Raw genomic sequence first — 18,826 nt, 5'->3', positions numbered from 1 at the left:
CAGTTTATTGTTGCACATATTATGACATTTTATATACTATATTATAAGTATTTGTTAATGAGAACAAAAGCATTTGTAAACTTTTAAGAAGTTGTTTGTAAAGCATCTATAAACATTACATAGATAGATGGACCAGATATTTGCATTACTTTGTTAATGGTTAATAACTGCTTTGTAAACCATCTATAAACATTATTTGGATGGCTATTATGAAGTTGCAACTGATGATTATAATACATTGCTAAATGGGTAATAAATATTTCGCAAAGCATCTATAAACTTATTTAGAAAGTTAATACTTTGTCAATGGTTTCTGGTCCATTTATCTATATAATGTTTATAGACAAATAAGTTGTTAAAGGTTTACAAATAATTTGGTAATCATTAACAAATACTTATATAATGTATATAAAATGTTATAATGTGTGCAACAATAAACTGTTAATAAATACTTAACTGATGTAATCAGAATGTATCAGCTATGATACAATATTTAATTTATAAACTAATTATTTCATATTACACAAACTAATGATAAAATAACAAAAATTATAACATTACTAATAATTAGTAAATATTATTAATTATCATTTCATTGTTTGTTATTATTATAAAGTGTTACCGTATTACAATGATTTTGGTGATCCCTTGACCAGTCCTCTAGCGCTACCAGCAGGTCAAAGTTTTCAACTATAGAGTGAAATATCTCCATGAAGTTGAGTTTTTTGTTTTTTGAATGAGGGAACTAAACAACTGTTTAAGCCATTGCCATGAAATTTGGTACAGATATTCAAGGTCTCAACTTGGTGATCCCCTGACTTTTCACCTAGGACCACCAACAGGTCAACATTAAGTAATGATATATATCAACATCTACTCAATGGATTGGCACACACTTTGGTACAGTCATTCATGGTTCCCAGAGGATGAATCTTAATGACACTGAACCCTAGGCCTCTGGCTCAGGCCTTTACTCAAAAATGACATGTCGAAAATGAATAGAGTGTATCTCTGCAACTATGAGGTCTATTTGAATAATCTTGGTATCATAATAAAGCTAAGACTTGTAAGATTTCTGCGGAGGTGTAAGCATCTGTGTATATGTTACTGGGTCAGAGTAAATTAAGATGGAACACAGCATAAATTAAAAATGGAATTTCCGCCTAACAAAACTGTACACTTTTAGAGTGAATATCCATTTGGAATGATGCAGTCACAGCCCAAAACCTCAAGCAAATCATATCACAACATCTGAACATTAGCTGCGTACAGACTGATGCTGTTGATGTGATGGTGTGTTGTTGTTTCTGGTAATTTATGTTGTAGGTAATGAACTCAGTCGATATCACTGTCTAGTTCTTGTCTCATTTCCCTTGTAGGCCAATGAGGAGAGGAACTACCATGTGTTCTATGAGCTGCTGGCAGGTATGAACGACTGGGACAAACAGGAGCTCTACCTACAAGGAGCCGAGACCTATTACTACCTAAACCAAGTACATCACACATCAGTGAACACAGAACTATTCTCCATCTCTGGTTTTCGTAATGTTTTCCCCTTCCTCTTCACTCATTATACATGTTACACATTGATGTCGTCCTCCAGGGTGGTGCCTGTGACTTGAAGGGGAAGCAGGACAAGCAGGACTTCCAGCTTCTGGTTCAGTGCTTTGAGACCATCGGTCTGCATGCTGACCAGATCTCCACCGTCTGGGCCATCCTCTCCTCCATCCTGCAGCTCGGCAACGTCTGCTTCAGCTCATACGAGGTGTGTGTGTGTGTAGGAGAGAGAGTGAGACTTACACAGATCACATATTGATATCAGTTTCTGTTTTTGTTTCAGAGCGAGTCGTTTGAGGTGGCTCGTATCTTCAGCGAGGCCGAGGCCAGGAGGGTTGGCTCCTTGTTGCAGATTTCCTCCGAGGCCCTGCAGACTGTCATCACTCACAGAGTCACAGTCAGTAGCCTCTCATGCACCGGTCATGACTCTTACTGGGTTATCAGCCATATTTCTGCACGTGTGCACACTTATTAGCTTTTCTCGCCCACAGGAGACGACCTACGACAGGATCTACTGCCCTCTGTCTGTAGAAAGTGCCATAGAATACAGGTAAGAAAATGTCCTCTAATGTCGATGCAGGATGTTGCACAAATAGCAGACAAGTATTTTTTTTCTGTAAAACATTTGCACTCCACTCCCCTCCTTGTCTTCTTCTCCTGCAGAGATGCCATTGCCAAAGCCTTGTATTCAGTGCTGTTTGACTGGTTATTGGAGCAGATCAATGACTGGCTGAGCCCCACAGAGATGGACAGCACGGTGGGCATAGTCGACATCTACGGGTTTGAGGTTGGTATTCTGCCTGGACTGAGAACTGGAAACTTAAAAGTAACTAGGCTGATGGTGTGGTGATGGATGTGATGTCCCAGTGCTTCTGTGTTTCTCTGCAGGACCTGGGAGTGAACAGCTTCGAGCAGCTGTGTATCAACTTCGCCAATGAGCAGCTGCAGCACTATGTTAACAAGGCGGTGATCTCCCAGGAGCAGGTCAGTGGGCTGAACATCAACTGAAACCTCAAGATACCACTTTTAAAAGGTCACCCTTTTTAATGAATAGTTAATGAGTCATTTACTAATGCCCTATAGATCAGTTGTAAGCCAGTACCCAGATAAACTTTTGGGGTTGCCAGGTTGTGAGACGTCCCTTTGACTGCAGGAATCCAAATCCAAATTTTGTATACAGGGCACCAAAAGGGCTAGAGCCAGCCCTGGAGCACCTTCAATAAATTCCTTCACAGACTTAAACTGAGCGCTGTCTGCAGTATGACGTATGTGACAGTATGTGTGTGTTGCCTGCAGGAGGAGTACAGTGCAGAACAGATCCAGTGGTACCCGATGCAACTCAAGAACTTCCACTCCTGTCTGGAGCTGATCTCCTCCAGACCACACGGCATCCTCCGCATACTGGACGATCAGACCTGCCTCCCCCAGGTACACACACACACACACACACAAATATGTGTACCTCTATACTTTTGAGGACCCTCATTGACTTAATGTATATCCTAGCTCCTAACCCTAAATGCAGTGGCGTAAATATCGACAGTGCACAGGGGCCCAGAAGCTGTCAGGAGCCCAAAAATCACAGTCCTACACCGTGTCCACACTGAATCCGTTATCTAGAAAACACATATTCAATATCGTGATATTTACTGAAAATGACATTCAATATAGCCAACAGCTGCAGGAAACTTTTAGCTCCCTGGTGATCTCCCTCCAGCCAGCTGTCACCTTATTTAGGTTTTTGTAGCGAAATGAGGTATCGTATAGATAACTCCTCATTTCAACTTCACCAATCAGCCACTCCTGGTCCATTGAGGCGATTTCAAGGCGAGCGACACAAATTAATATAAATTGCTGGATGTCTGACAAAAGCTCAGCTCAAAACGGCGTGCTACATCGAGCTGCGTCGCTCACGACCAGAACAGTTCAATAAAAAAAGGGCATGGTTCTTAAGCAGTGTTGTTAGTGACTTTGCGGAGCACAAGACCTGTAGAATAAACTTCTAATGGGTGAGTACTGGTTTCTTTTTTTATTATTATTTAAATCTATATAGCATTGTAATTGTTACATCTCATATGTTGGAAAATGTGTACCTACTGTAATCTGTGTCTGTGATAGCATTTGGCCGCTGAGTCCAGGACAGGCTGTTAAATTAGCGTTGATCAATTTGGCGCCTCCGGCTGCTGTCCGTGGTGCTGATCTGAGGCTGGTTTGCAGTATGGGAGTTGCATGGTGAGCCTCTCCATGGTGGCATAGCAGTTGTCTGCTTTGCAATTGTCTGGAGTGGTTGTGTGTGTACATGCGTGTGTGCGCGCGAGCGTGCTCTTGTGTTTGGGGAGAGGGCCCAAGAAAAAGAAATTTGCACCGGGGCCAATCACAATAATGTTACGCTGCTGCCTAAATGCCTAACCCCATCCCTACCCACCTATAGGGCTAGTTAATATGACGATATATATCGTCAAAACAATATAAAAATGTCTATCGCATAAAATGTTCTGTATCGTTTCTATCGCGATATATTATTATATATATTTTCTCTATAATTTCACTTGTTATGTTGTTCTGTTATGTTCCTTTTGCACTCTTAAAATGAGAAAATACCCAGTACTTTTCATCTGTAAAGTATTCACACAGGAGTATACAGAAATAGGCGTTTCCATGTGGTTATTTTCATATAGACTATTTTTTTAATTATCAAAAATAATGCTATATTGTAATATACAGTATATCCTTATCGAGATATGAAATTGCCTATATCATGATAGAAGAGTTTGGCCATATTGCCCAGCCCTACACCTACCCCTACAATGCAGAAATGTCCTCACAGACAAAAATACAAGAAGTGTTAGGACAAAATGTTTCCATTCCATCTGACCTTGAGGGAGTGTAAAATATTGAAAAGTAAACCTGTATATGTTTTTGGTATTGTTCTTCTTTGTTTTTCCATCAGGCCACTGACCACACCTTCCTCCAGAAGTGCCACTATCACCATGGGAACAGCCCCTACTATGCCAAGCCCAAGAACCCACTGCCAGTCTTCACTGTCTATCACTATGCTGGAGCCGTCACCTATCAGGTATCAGGCACAGCACACTGCTACTCTATGTACAGCAGATCTGTCAGACAGCAGCCAATGATGCGGGAATATTTGTATTTACAAAAAAACAACAACTCTTTTTCCAGGTTCATAATTTCCTGAATAAGAACCACGACCAGTTCAGGACAGAAGTGGTGGAGCTTTTTGCCAGGAGTCGGTTAAAGGTGAACCAATTGGCATTAGACCCATACTGGGTTGATGATATGGGTCTTTTTGCATCTTTTTCATAGCATAGCATAGCATAGCATAGCATAGCAAAGTCACAGACGAAGCCCTTTGCCTGAATTGGTTCTAACAAGAGATTTTCATCACAATATGTAATCTGATTACACAGGTTTGGGCACCAATCGTGCATGCCTGACTAGCCGCTAGGAAAAATGTGTTACTTGGTGACATCACCACGTTACGGAAGAAAAGGCGGGACTTCAAGCGAGGCATTTCAGACAGTTCAGGAGCAGTATTTCTGTGGAGGAGAGTAACTCCCTTTAGTGTGGACTTTGGGCTTTGTAACTTTAAAGACCTTTAACATGCACAAAAAAACTATATAACACACTAAAGGAAAGGGAAAAAAACACAAAAGCATAATGGGTCCCCTTTAACAAGCACGAGACAATGACATATAAAAGGGTAAATGTTTTATTAGGAGTGACGTTACTGGTGGTAGTCATGAGAGTACAACTTTAGGGGCAGTACTGAATACAACAGTGATCAGTTTGTAGATATTGTATACCAACATAAAATATATCAGTTGCTCCAAAAACATTGGTAGGCTTTAAAAAACATACTTATACAAAGTTGATTTTTTACCAGTGAATTTGCGTGTTTGTCAGATGGTGTCGGAGCTGTTCCGTAAGGTTCAGGATGGTTACATTCAGCAGAGAGAGCTGGGCTGGAGAGGGAAGGGCCTCCGCCAGCAGCCCTCTACTGCCGCCTCACACTTCCTCCAGTCCCTGACGGAGCTCACCACCCGCCTGGAGAGGTACCAACACACTGACCACACTCACTGTACTGTGCTGTCATTACCAAAAGCTGTGGATCGTTGCGAATGCCAACTGAGTGTCATATGGTTTTCACTGCGTGTGTTTGAAATCAAATAGCTGTGGTTTGTGGAGAATGTGGGTTTAGTAAATGTCATGGAAAAGAAATATGAGCTTCATGATATCTAGTCTGAGTTCATAATGTTTTCATTTGGTGTGAATCACCACTGAAATAAATTATAGGCTACAGGAGATTTCCAACCCGGTCTCACTCCCAACCTTGTCAGATACCGCCGTTTGGTAAGTGCCACTCGGCATCGGAGACTGACACAAGTGGTGTTTTATGATGTTTTGTCCTTTAACTCTTAGATGCAAGACCACTTTTATTCGTTGTCTGAAGCCAAACTACGTCAAGGTAACAACAGATACTTTATACTGATGCTAACTGGTATCCTAACATCAGCTGACAATGTATCACTGCACTGTATCTCGCATGTCATCTGTCAGCTTCCTGGGATCTTTGACGTAGACTATGTGTCGGCCCAGCTGAGGCATGCTGGGATGATGGAGACCATCCACATCAGGAAAGAGGGTTTCCCCGTACGGATACAGTACTCCTACTTCATTGAGAGGTGCTGCAAACATACGTAGCGTCCCTGCCTGCACCATCATAGTAGTACTTTAATGTTTATTAGGCTTTCACTCCTTTAAAGGGGACATATCATGCTCATTTTCAGGTTCATACTTGTATTTTGGGTTTCTACTGGAACATGTTTACATGCTTTAATGTTCAAAAAAACACATACAAATTTCACAAATATGTTTCATATCAGCCTTGCATCACACTTGCAGAAAAGCACAATGTCACGTGGTTACAACGCAACGTAACAACGTAACAACGTAACAACGTAACAACGTAACAACGTAACAACCTAACAACGTGACAACGTAACAATGTAACAACGTATAGTAACAACATAACGTAACAACGTAACGTAACAGCGCAACGTAACAGCGTAACAGCGTAACAACGTAACAGCGTAACATAACATAACAGCGTAACGTAACAGCGTAACAACCGTAACAACCGTAAATAAACAACTGGTCTTAACGGACTTTCTTAGGTAACGTTGCGTTACGTAACAAGCGTAACATTACGTAAAACAACATCACGTGAAACAACATCACGTGAAACAACTTCACGTAAAACAACGGCACGTAAAACAACGGCACGTGAAACAACGTCATGCCAACATTTTTTCCTGGCGACTCGGCCTATTATGCTGTTGATTTAAAAATTTAAATATTATTTGTTGAACTATGAAGCCGTTTGTAAAAAAAATATTATATCATGATAATTTAAAAGAATGAATCTGAAAACTTTTCACGGACCCCCTGGCAGAGTGCCACGGACCCCTGTCATCATCTAATTTGGGATTTAGGATCTTCTGAGAAAATCTTGTCGGCAGCATGTGATGTGTTTTCACAGATACGGGGTTCTCCTGAGCCAGCGGCTGAGTGAGGCGTCAGACAGAGAGCAGTCTCTGGCTCTGCTGGACATGGTCGATGCAGAGGAGGGACAGTACCAGCTGGGACTCACCAAGGTGCCAAACTGCCCACTCATGACACTGATAAAAAGGTTTTACCGTACATATTATCAACATGTTTAGATGTTTGTGTGTATTTGTGTTAGCTGTTCCTCAAGGAGCTCCTGTACCAGCAGCTGGAGGAGAAGTGGACCAGCACCCAGACCTGGGCTGCCATCACCATCCAGAGGAACATCAGAGGCTTCCTCTGCAGGAGGAACTTCAGGTTTTTCAAGGAGAAAGCCATCGTCATCCAGAGCCACATCCGAGGACACCAGGCCAGGTACAGGGAGGAGAAGACGAAACTACGCAATAAAATACAGGAAATGCTGTTTTTAAGTCCTGAAATCTATATTTTACTAAAGTAAACAAGTATAACAAGTAGAAAAGTAGAAAAACAAGTAGAAAAACAAGTAGAAAAACCGTGAATATCCAGTCAGGGATTTTTTATTTAGGAAGTTTGCTCCGGCTGGTGGGCGGTGCTTGGTATTTCCTCAACTGATCTCAACATGGCTGCCGGGTCACAAACTTTCTCATTTTACAGCTAAACAGTACACTACAAGATGTTTCTGAAAACATTTAAGGAGAGAAATAGTCATTACAGTAACAGAATATTGATTCATATATGATCAGCGCTGCTTAGTTTGACCGTTTGATCAGAGTTTGCGAGTGATTGACAGCTTCTCAGAGACGGCACGGCTCCAGCTCGGCTCTGATTGGTTGTTTTCCTCCGGTCTGTGAAATCTTGCAGATGCCGTTAGGAGCACCGGAGGACACAGAGTCACATGATTTTTTTCAGATTACCTGTCTCATGCACTACTGTCAGGATATAATGACCGTTTTATAAAAATAACTTTTTTAAATCATAGTTGCTCCATTTCTACCAACTGCAGCTTTAAAATATAGGGCTAACTCCATAATAACTGGAGGACAAGATGTCCCTCTAAAATGTTGCAGTGGAAAAGTAGAAAGTAGAGAGTCTGAAGGAATTGAAAACTCAAATAAAGCTCCATACCTCAAAGCTACTGAAGTACTATACCTGAATGAGTGTACTACTACTATGTCACCTCTGAATGCTACCACATTCACTCACTTCCACTGAGAGATGGAGAGTCCCCACATGTTGCCATACCCAGTTAACTCCCATGAAGAGAGGGAGTTAGGTTTCACCTGCAGGCTGAAATGAGGTCAGAGAGTGATGTACTGATATGAAGCACTACGTGTTTGTGTGTTGCTGCTGCCCCCTCTCTCGTTCTAGGAAGTACTACAAGCGTTTGAGACAGTCCTTCACCCAGTTCTGGGCGGTGATGATGATCACCAGGGACACCATCAAGAGACGCCATTGGAGGAAGGTAGATATGAGAGAGAGAGAGAGAGAGAGAGAGAGAGAGAGAGAGAGAGAGAGAGAAACCCTTTGCTTGGTTTCTTGGCAACCTTATGTTTGCTGACTTTATTATGCTATAAATCTCTTACACAATACCAGCAGATTAACACCACAGCATGAGTTGTAATAGGAAAAATGTGTCCATGCTCTCTCAGTGATAACACCCTGACATCATGTTTGGGGTCAAAGTGTATTTTTTATTATCAGGATCTCCTTTATTTTCCATTTCCTGCCAAAGGACTTTACAATTTTTGGCAATTTGTACCTTGTTATATAGAATGACTGATTAGCTTCTTCACCCAAATTATATTTTTTTAAAACAACTTTGTCTTGTAATCTCTAGTTGTATCTACCAACTCAATACAATGAATGAGAGGGGAATTGAATTTATGGTGCTCAAATCATAACAAATATGATATTTAAAGCTGCACTAATCTAAATTTTGTCTGTAAAAAAATTATTAAAGTCACTCGTAGTGACAAACTCTGTTGACCTTTACGGAGCATTATACTCTCTTACTGTACATTCATCAATGTCATTTCCAGCAGCAGCAGGCATCTGTTTTTCAGTGAAAAAGCTCTGATAAACCTCACTGTACACTAACTGCTCAGCAGCAAACAGCAGACAGACACAGTTAGAGACTAGCTGGTGAACATAGAGGAGCATTTAGCAGCTCAAGAGACAGATATTTTTCTCAGGAGGTGGCAAAGGCCCAACCTATGTATTGCTGCCACGCCAGAAAAAGAAAAACGGATCAGTATCACGTTATAATGTGAAAAAGTTTATTGTTATAACAACATGTTTTTCACGTTATAACAAGATATTTTCACGTTATTACAACTTACAAATGTATCACTTAATAACAAGAAACTTTTCTTGTTACAACAATATACTATTTATCTTGTTACAACATTAAATGTGTTATAACGTGATCACTTAGCCTATATTGTTATAATGTGAAACTCATGTTTAAATGAGGAAACGGTGCTCGGAGAACGGATACATTTAGGAATATGGCTCATTTACACGATTTGATTAGCCTAAGTTCTAGGCACGCCGTCTGGGGACGTCTTATTAGGTGGCTTAATATTGCTCTGTCTGTTGTGCTCTATCTACTCTATGTAAATAGACAACTTTATAAGATGACGATATGGCCGTGTTGTTCTTGTTTTGTTTTTTTATCTCTGAATCAGTTGAAATAATGTATTTAATTTAAGTGAGAGTTCCAACTAAAGTTCCAAGATAAATCATATAATCAGGTCCAAAGCATTTTCTTCTGAAGGCCCTGACTGGATTGTGTAAAAAATGAAAGCTATAGAGGTAAACATGTTTGACTGATGACTGTTGTGCCCTTGTATAATCTACTGGGTGTGTTCATTCTCGCACATATTTCAGCGCTGGCAACAACTTCCTTTATTAAGATCTCATCTCTTTCCTTTAACTAGCTTTCTTATCTTGCATTAATCATGTCACCTGGGCACACACACACACACACACACACACACACACACACCCTCAGCCAAACTCCAGTCTTGGACTTCAACCCTCACGCTCAGTGAAATTTGAAACAGCGCTGCATCTCTCCTTCCGTCTTCTAGAACCTGTCTATATGTGACTTGCAGCTCCACGGCTCTAAACAGGTAGGCTGCCTTTCTGTTTACCCTCTGCATCAGAGCAGAGGCAAAAACTGGCTTCAGTCTGTTAGTTTATTTTACCTGAGGAAATAGTTGGCACCATGAATAATAGTGTGATTGCGACGGTCTGTATCAGGTTTCACAACAGTCCAGAGACGCCTCTTTCAGCTGGTCTTCCTCCTGCATTTCATCTCTTCATCTTCTCTTGCCTCAGCTGAAAACTAAACTGACAATTCTGTTGTTTTTTTTGTTCTACCTTTTGCTTCAGTAGTGCCATTCTGTGTGGTGTTACTGTTTTATGAGGTTTGGACTATGAACAGTGGAGCTGTCAGGCTCCTGCTGACAGGCTGCCAGCTGAGCTGTATCTTAGAGTAGTAAGTGTAAGTAACTAAAAAAAAAAACAAGATTTGGAGTTTGACTGATGGATTTGGGGTTAAAGGTGACATCATTTAATTTTTGTCTCGTCTGTGACATGACCTAACATTTAGTTAAATTCCACTCAAAGTCTATGGATGTACAGTATACTCCTATTGTCATTCTTAGCTTTAGAGTCCTATATAATTCCTTAGAGAGGAACTGATGTGTAACTGTAATTTCTTAGGAAGCTTCCTATATTATTATGTAACTGTATGGTTATGTATGTGGTATGGTTGCATATGAAGAGCAATAATGCAAACATATTTACTTGGTTTTAAATGGATCTCTAAAGGGCATTAAAGGGAGGAGGTTTAAAAGTCTGAGAAAATCACCGGGATGATGTCATAGTGATGATATTAGGGTTATCTTATCTTATGTTTGGAGCTTAGACTGTATAACATATGGACGCAGTTTCCGTGACGTCACCCATAGGTTTCTGAAGAGCCAAAGTGAAGCTCAAAGTGGGTGGCTCTGGCCGTCGTCATCTTGGTTTTTTGGAACCAGAAGCCACCATATTTGGATGAGAAGAGCGAGGCCCGGTTGGGGCAGCTAGCTAGCTTTGTTGTCAAGGTTGCATCTGTAATTCACGTTAACAACTGTAATATTAATTGGGATGATCGTGTTGGCTAGCAAAAAACAGTTTTGTTTGTAATGTACCTGCCGGAAAAAAATGAACAGCCGACTCATTTCGTGTGTCCTTTAGTACAGCGAGCTAAGCTAACAGACCAGGTATGGTGAGTGTGGACACCGATACCAGCTAATTAGTGCTAACATAAACAAAATAATACTAGAATTTCACTCACAGAAAAAAACTGGAGCACAGATCAGTCAATTTATTAGTCCTATGAAATCGTACAAGGTACAACTGCAGTGAAATGCAATCCCGTCAGCTTCTTCAATTTGTGCATTAACGTTAACGTTATTCACCATAAAGCACAGCCTCCTCCATTTTTCTTAGAGTCTTCTGTTCTGTCACATTGGTAATTAGAACAAGAGTCCAATGGCGCGGTCCGGTATCGTTATTCCAGGATTTGGCCAAGTTTCGATGAAACAAGGACATTATAGTTCCTGATATCCCGTTGAAAAGTGATAGGGGCACGGAGGAACTGGAGTTTTTGGCACTTTGGCATCAATTTTCAGCCCCGGAAATTGCGCTTGTTTTTGAGAGTACAATATTTTATCAGATGACCTATGTTATAAACTGTGCATGTGGAGTTTGAAAGATGTTGTCTTTTACCAGGCAGAGGGGGTCTAACATAAGATGCTATAGAGTTGCATTATGGGAAATGTAGTCCAGGGTGTGGGCTGCTTAGGGACTAAAAGTCAGGATATCTGTGATTCTGCTGCTTCGATTTTGACCATTCTTTTTTGGATAACGTCTTTCATGAGTCCCCCAGCTTTTGGTGCAATACTGAATCTCTGGAGTACCCTTTAATTTACAGTTTGGTTGTTTATTCTATAACAATGTACCATATTTTATGCTTAAGTTGATTGTTGTTATGTAAATAATACACAAAGTAACTAGTCTCTAAAGCTTTGATATAGTGAGCCCGAGGGTGCGTTTTGATCAAACATGATTTGTACCACACTTGTTTGGTTTGGGAGGGTCAGTCATTGTAAATCCTAGATCCATAGAGCAGGGTTGGGCTGCCTGTGTGTTGGTACAGACCTTTTCTCCTGACTTATTTGATTTAATTTAAGTGGTATTATTGAAGTGAGGCCGTGATAAAAGAGGAGTATTTGCTGCATGAATGCGTGTGCACACCCATGTTGAATCTGAATTTAAGTCTTCTACATTTGTTTAGGCATTTTTATGATACCTGTATCCAGTTACATAAACAGCAGAATAAACTACTAACCATGGAATACAAATGTACAAATACTGCAAACACTGGGAAGGACCGATGCTTGGGATAGTTTTGATCATAATCATATCTGAGTGACGCTGCTCTGATGCATTGAGGTGACTCCTCTCTATAAGTTGTAAACCTTGTGATAAATAACAAACCTTCTGGACTCTTGGAACCGTGTGCCGTGTTGTATGAGGCGGGGCGACAGGCCTGTGGGTGTTCCAGGAGTATATAACAGGACGTGTATCTAAGAATAGGTCTGATTGATCCTCAGGCAGAGATGAGGGAGTGTTGAGTGTGCTTGATATACCTGGATAACAAGCGGATTACTCACTGAATCAGCAATAAGCTTGAGGTGAAAGACGCTAAATCGCTAATATGACTTTTAAGATGAAGAGATGAAGTCACAGTGTGATCGACTAACTGGCTGCTTGTGTGTCAATTTCAGGAATTTCACGAGAAGAACAAAGTAAAGGCAGTGACCAAGACCAAGTCTGTCTCTCCAGGAATGGTAAGGGGATATAATCGAATCCTGTATCAGCAGGGCCAACCGTCTGGTTTCTCCTGTGGTAACCATACTGTAATGTTTGCTTTTTTTACCGGTTAGGATGTGGGGATGTTGGAGATCCCTGCTGAGCTGTCAGCCAGACTTCGCAGTGCAGCAGGTCAGCTTCATATAATATTATAGTCTGCACATACAGTACTGTATGCCACTCTGCTGCCACAGTGTTTTGCCAGTTTGTGATTGTTGTTCCGTCTCCGTCCACTAGGGCACCAGCGTGGGTCAGGGGTCACAGAGGTCGCACCCCCACAGGTGAAGGCAGAACACAAGCTCGCCCTGCCTCTGGATGTTGACAGATACCCTTTCTCTCGCTATGCCAAGTCCATATTAAAGGTGAGCAAGGTTTGGCCACATCCATGCACATATTCCTGGTTTATTACAGTGTAAATCCTGCTCCTCCTCACGCTTCAGATGGTTGCCATCACACTGCGAAAACATGTCCATTTTAACAATCCAGAGTAATATTCAGATATTTGTTGTGCAGATATACAGTTTGTACATACAGTTGTACTTATGAAGTGATCAGACGCCAAAGACATGAATGAGTCCCTGCTCATACAAACACATCCAGCAGACTGAATGGATGAAAGGAGATGGATTGTATTTCCTGTATTTGTGAGTTCCCTCATGTTGTGTTCTCCTCAGGATACATGGAGCCAGCCTCAGGGATACCCCCTCCAGAGATCCCTCACCCCTCTGGAGCCTGAAGATGCCAGAACTGCCCTGGAGATTTACAAACTGGTATATATATATGGGAGTGATTAGATTACATCACATTAGATTAGTTGTATTGTCATTTGTTTCATTTGTGATTTTCAGTCCTTTTTCTCCTCAGATCTTGCGGTTTACAGGTGAGTCCGACCTCAGCGGCTGGCAGGAGCAGATGCTGGGTAACTACATAGTGGAGAGGGGTCAGAGCCGGCCAGCTTTGAGGGACGAGATCCTGGCCCAGCTGGTTTACCACACGTGGGGCCTGCAGGAGGAGCAGGACAGTCTGAGGGGCTGGCTGCTGCTGACCTGCTGCCTCAGTGCCTTCACCCCCTCACCAACACTGGACAAACCTCTGCTCAAGTAGGTGCAAGGCTTCGGTTAGCCTTCTACTACCAAAAGGGGTTGGTGGAGGATATACTGAGCATCTCTATAGGCTAACCTCAATCTTAATGGTGTACATCATAGTCTGTATATATGGATTGACGACGCGTCTCCACTTCCTCCCACTGTACAAAAGTGAAGCCAAAATATCGCGGATATGGGAGCTGCCATCTTTAGATCTTGACGTCATTTGAAGCCAGAGTCTGCGTTTTTATGTTGTGATCTTTTGTTGTGCTTGTTTTTGTAGCGAATGTTCTCTAGTGGCGGCTGTTATTTAAAATCATCATCGCTTCCCATTCATTTTCCATGTAAGCAGCTATGCAATGCATTCTGGTAGCGCTACGTTGCGTTTCAAGCGACGGACCGTCACGTTGGCCGTTCCTCATTTTCATACAGTTGAGGTCAAGGCTACTTTATGCAAATCAGGGGCGTCCAGCACGACTCGCCACCTCTGGAATCTCCCGAAAAACTTTTAAAGAAACCATTGTCGATCCAAAATAACCTCAATAGTTTTCAGAAATGTATTTCGGTGAACTGTTTTCGTAATATAAGAGAAGAAAGTTTCCAAATGAGCCGCCATGTTGGTCCGGTTTGAAATCCAGGAGCAGAGCCCACGAGGGAAAACGTTCATCCAATCAGGTTCCTGGTGTCTAGTGGCAGCCCATCAAGCGTCCAATGCTGGGAAGCGGCAAAACCCCTCACGTCCAAAAACGCCCCTGTGGACACGTACCTTGACCGAGGCTTTATTCTTGCTCTGTGCTTTTGAAGAAAACGTTAAATGACAGTATGGAAGGCGTGGATGTGCGAGTGAGGACTTGTGTTCATATACTGTCACACGTCTATAGTGTGATTTCCCTTTTTTTTTTTTTTTGACTATACCCTGCCTGAAAAACTCTTTAAAAACACTTTATCTGAACATGACTCAGTCTCCAGTGCTCCCTGTGCAGGTATGTGTCTGACCAGGGTCCAGGGGAGTACCGCTCACTGTGCCAACACAAGCTGCTGACATCTCTGCAGCTCCCAGCTCCCACTGCCCGCATCTACCCCCCCACCCAGCTGGAGTGGACCACCAACCAGAGGAAGGGCACCATGCTGCTGGACGTACACACCTTCAACGGTGAGACATAACATGGACACATTTTGTTATTGCCATCTCCAGTGTATAAATATCTGCTGTTATAAACTCATACAATTTAATTTTTTTTCTTGTCAGATGAGAAGCTGACAACTGAAGTGGAGTCATGGACCACAGGAGAGCAGCTGGCCTCGTGGCTCCTTCATTTCAGGTACTTGGGAACATGCACCTCCATTTACTTGTTAATGTGTCCACGTATCCATATTATATCTTACTACATGTGCTGGTTTCCATCCATCTCCTGTGCGTTGATGTGTCACAGCAGTAGGGCCGGGACGATACACCTATCTCCCGATTCGATACTATCACGTTACTTGGGTGCCGATTCAATATGTATTGCAATGTATTGCAAGTTTTGCGATTCTACAAGTATTGTGATTTGATATTACCCTTTATCTGATTTTTGTTAACTTTTTTTAACACTCAACCCTGGGAAAAAGTTGAATCATACACTTCTAGGGACTTTTACTTTGGAAAATATCTAAATTAATATAGTAAAAATGTTTGATTTTCAGCATGTATGTAGTCAGAGACGTCCTGAAGTCAAATATATCGTATATATTGTCATTGTCATTATTTAGAAAAAAAATTCCGGCAACCCAAAAATCTGAGACATTTCCCTCACTAATTAGTGGTATTTTCTATTTAATTTATAGGAGACATGTAATGTTTTATACTTCTGGTGAATATAATCCAATCAATCGTATTTCCATAGATGTATTTTGCATATACAGATCCCTTTGTTAACACCTTATTTTGAGAACCGGACGTAGTCACACGTGTCTACTTCCTTTAACTTCGCTAGCTCCTGTCAGCTCCGTTCTCTTTATACATCCATGGTCAGCTCCATCGGGGTCGTTTGAATGCATTTAACATAAATGTCAGTATATGGGTGCTCTACTGTTGTAGCGTCTGCCGCACGTTTACGATAACGTTTCCTGTCCATGACAGAGTTAGCGTGCAGCTTTAGCCGTGATGTCTAGCTCTGCTTTTCCTGCAATGTGTGAAACCCAAAGTGTTTCCATCCTTTACTGTTTGTGTAGTGTTTACCATAGTGTTTAGATTTAAAATGTGAGGATGCAGGTCGTATCCGCGCGGATCCTCCGCTGTTTTCTACTTTCTCATTACGGCTCGCTGCGGTTTGTTTTGGTTGACGGATATGGAACGCATATGACGTCACGTTACTCTGACTACAACAATAAAAGCGGTAACTTCCTTCTACCTCCGCATAGACTCAAATGAAACAAATCTATCGATTCTGGCATTAAAAAAATCTATTTCGAAATCGTAAAAAAAATTTAAAAAATTATGATACGTAGGTGAATCGATTTTTTTTCCCCACCCTTATGTCATAGAGGTGTGTCGGAGGCGGGGCAGGGCTGGTCGGTGTCTCTGCTGACCGATGACGGCTGGTCAGATCTGGCTGGCTCAGACTTTGTAATGGATCTTCTGGCTGGAGCTGAAGCTGAAGTGCTGCCGCCACCAGGGACTCCCTCCTCTACAAACTCTGACTACCTGTTCAGCAGCCAGGGAGACAGGTAGGACACTGAACAAGTGGCCAATCCAGGATTGTTTTTTAAAGAATTTGCTAACACAATGAGCATCTGTGTGCCTCTCTTTCCCCTCCAGGATGCCAGCTACAGATCTAGATGACTTCATTCCACCAGCACCTCCAATGCAAGCTCCTGGGCTGCCTCCTTATGAGGGAAACACCTGGGGGAGAGATTATCCACAGGAAGGTAGGTGTGAAATGTTAAAGTCTGGGTTAAGTCAAATCAGAGATTTACTTCTGAACACATTATACATGTTAGAAAATAAGTACATGTGAAAAGACTGTGACGTATGTAGTTCTGAATTGAGACCGTTAAACTGTTTTTTTCCATTTTCGTGTTGAAGATTTTTTTGGGCGGCCCTGAAATCATGGCACGATGACGCACTGGCGCCATCCTTAGCATAACCCCTCACCTAACACTGTATAAGCACATAGCATCAGTGGTTCTCCGATTCAATCACCAGTTACAACACTTATTTACCACAGCCAGTGGCGTACTGGCCATCCGGCATAGGAGGACAAATCCCAGTGAACCGTCAAAAAATCCATAAAGTTTTTACCGGCCGTCCGGCCCTGTCTGTCTTTCACCGACCCTCTCTATGTGCCTGTCATTCAGGGTGTGCATGAGAGCGGGCTGCTGCGGCCAATTACTACCAAGTTAGTTAACGTGTGCTTACGTTATAGGCTCCGTCGTAGCCTACTTTGATCTATTTGGTCCAATAATATTTGTTAAAGCTGAAGTAGGTGAGATTGGAGCAAATATGATTTAAAAAGTTATTTTTATAAAACGGTTGCTATATCCTGACAGTAGTACACGAAACAGGTAACCTGAAAAAAATGATGTGCCTCTATGTCCTCCGGTGCTCCTTACGGCATCTGCAAGATTTCACAGACCGGGGGAAAACAAGCAATCAGAGCTGATCTGGGATCTGCTGTCCATCTGCTGTCTATGAGAGCCGGCTGTCAATCACTCGCGTACTCCGACCAAACGGTCAAACTAAGCAGTGCTGATCAAATATGAATCAATATTCTGTTACTGTAATGCCAATTTCTCTCCTCAAATGTTTTCAGAAACATCTTGTAGTGTACTGTTTAGCTGTAAAATGAGAAAGTTTGTGACGCGGCAACCATGTTGAGATCTCTTGAAGGATCGCCAACATGACATCAGCGCTGCCCAGTTTGACCGTTTGATCGGAGTTTGAGACTGATTGACAGCTGCCTCCATTGAATGAACAGCCAATAGGAACGCTCTCTCTCTGAAATGTCCTGTGATTGGCCAAAGTCTCCTGTCACGGGCTAGATTTTCTAAAGCCTGAAAAACAGAGCCATGAGGAGGTGCTGAAGTCTTGTTTTCTCTCAGAACACTTGAATTAGAATATGCTGAAAGGTTATTATGGAATTTTTGCCCAATGATGCCAAAAAATATACTGCTTACTGCAGCTGTAATTTAGCATAAGGCTAACTGGAAGTCTCTGTTAAACATTCTGCGAAAGTAGCGTGCAGCAGTGAGATGGTCCACAAGAAGTCTCGTATATATACTGTAACTCAACATGTGTAATCAACCCTCACCCGTGATTGGGCGTGGTTTCGGCGCCATCAGCGACACGCCCCCCAGTGATTCAGAGCAGAGAATACAGCTTATTTTTTCACGATTTTGAAACCTAATTTTATATACCTGGCAATTTTTTTAATTATTTAAATTTGGCTGGGTGGTTAATTACTCAGTTTTTACTGTGGTGTGACAGACTCAGAACACATATTTATCATTATACATATACGTATATAGCGCTCCGTCCGTCCGTCCTTCCGTCCATCCTTCCGTTCGTCCATTCGCATGTCACACTATCGTTTCCGCAGCAGAACTCGGAAACTATTTAACTTAGGAACTTCAAATTTGGTCTGATAGTTGACAGTGTGGTCTAGTTGTGCCTTTTGGGGGTTAGAAAAAAGGCAAAACCTTTGGCCCTACTTTAGTAGGGGTCA

At 41.9% G+C, this 18,826-nt stretch overlaps 1 protein-coding gene across 1 annotated transcript in view; it reads left to right on the top strand.

Annotated features, from left to right (window-relative positions):
* The window catches only part of myo15b (myosin XVB), a 51,809-nt gene that overhangs the window by 8,352 nt on the left and 24,631 nt on the right, over nt 1-18,826 (top strand). Inside the window, exons 10-33 of the mRNA XM_037755799.1 lie at nt 1,380-1,493; nt 1,604-1,765; nt 1,841-1,954; nt 2,049-2,107; nt 2,221-2,344; nt 2,446-2,541; nt 2,854-2,985; nt 4,508-4,633; nt 4,741-4,818; nt 5,485-5,633; nt 6,001-6,046; nt 6,139-6,263; nt 7,121-7,235; nt 7,325-7,500; nt 8,476-8,569; nt 12,951-13,013; nt 13,110-13,167; nt 13,273-13,397; nt 13,710-13,805; nt 13,900-14,135; nt 15,104-15,273; nt 15,370-15,442; nt 16,647-16,829; nt 16,921-17,030. Coding sequence (XP_037611727.1) covers nt 1,380-1,493; nt 1,604-1,765; nt 1,841-1,954; nt 2,049-2,107; nt 2,221-2,344; nt 2,446-2,541; nt 2,854-2,985; nt 4,508-4,633; nt 4,741-4,818; nt 5,485-5,633; nt 6,001-6,046; nt 6,139-6,263; nt 7,121-7,235; nt 7,325-7,500; nt 8,476-8,569; nt 12,951-13,013; nt 13,110-13,167; nt 13,273-13,397; nt 13,710-13,805; nt 13,900-14,135; nt 15,104-15,273; nt 15,370-15,442; nt 16,647-16,829; nt 16,921-17,030 — 2,824 coding nt within the window. The remainder of the gene's footprint in view (nt 1-1,379; nt 1,494-1,603; nt 1,766-1,840; nt 1,955-2,048; nt 2,108-2,220; nt 2,345-2,445; nt 2,542-2,853; nt 2,986-4,507; nt 4,634-4,740; nt 4,819-5,484; nt 5,634-6,000; nt 6,047-6,138; nt 6,264-7,120; nt 7,236-7,324; nt 7,501-8,475; nt 8,570-12,950; nt 13,014-13,109; nt 13,168-13,272; nt 13,398-13,709; nt 13,806-13,899; nt 14,136-15,103; nt 15,274-15,369; nt 15,443-16,646; nt 16,830-16,920; nt 17,031-18,826) is intronic.

This window comes from Sebastes umbrosus, chromosome 20 (genome assembly GCF_015220745.1).
Source record: "Sebastes umbrosus isolate fSebUmb1 chromosome 20, fSebUmb1.pri, whole genome shotgun sequence".
Taxonomy (NCBI): Eukaryota; Metazoa; Chordata; class Actinopteri; order Perciformes; family Sebastidae; genus Sebastes; species Sebastes umbrosus.
This window is presented reverse-complemented; position numbering and strand designations above follow the sequence as displayed.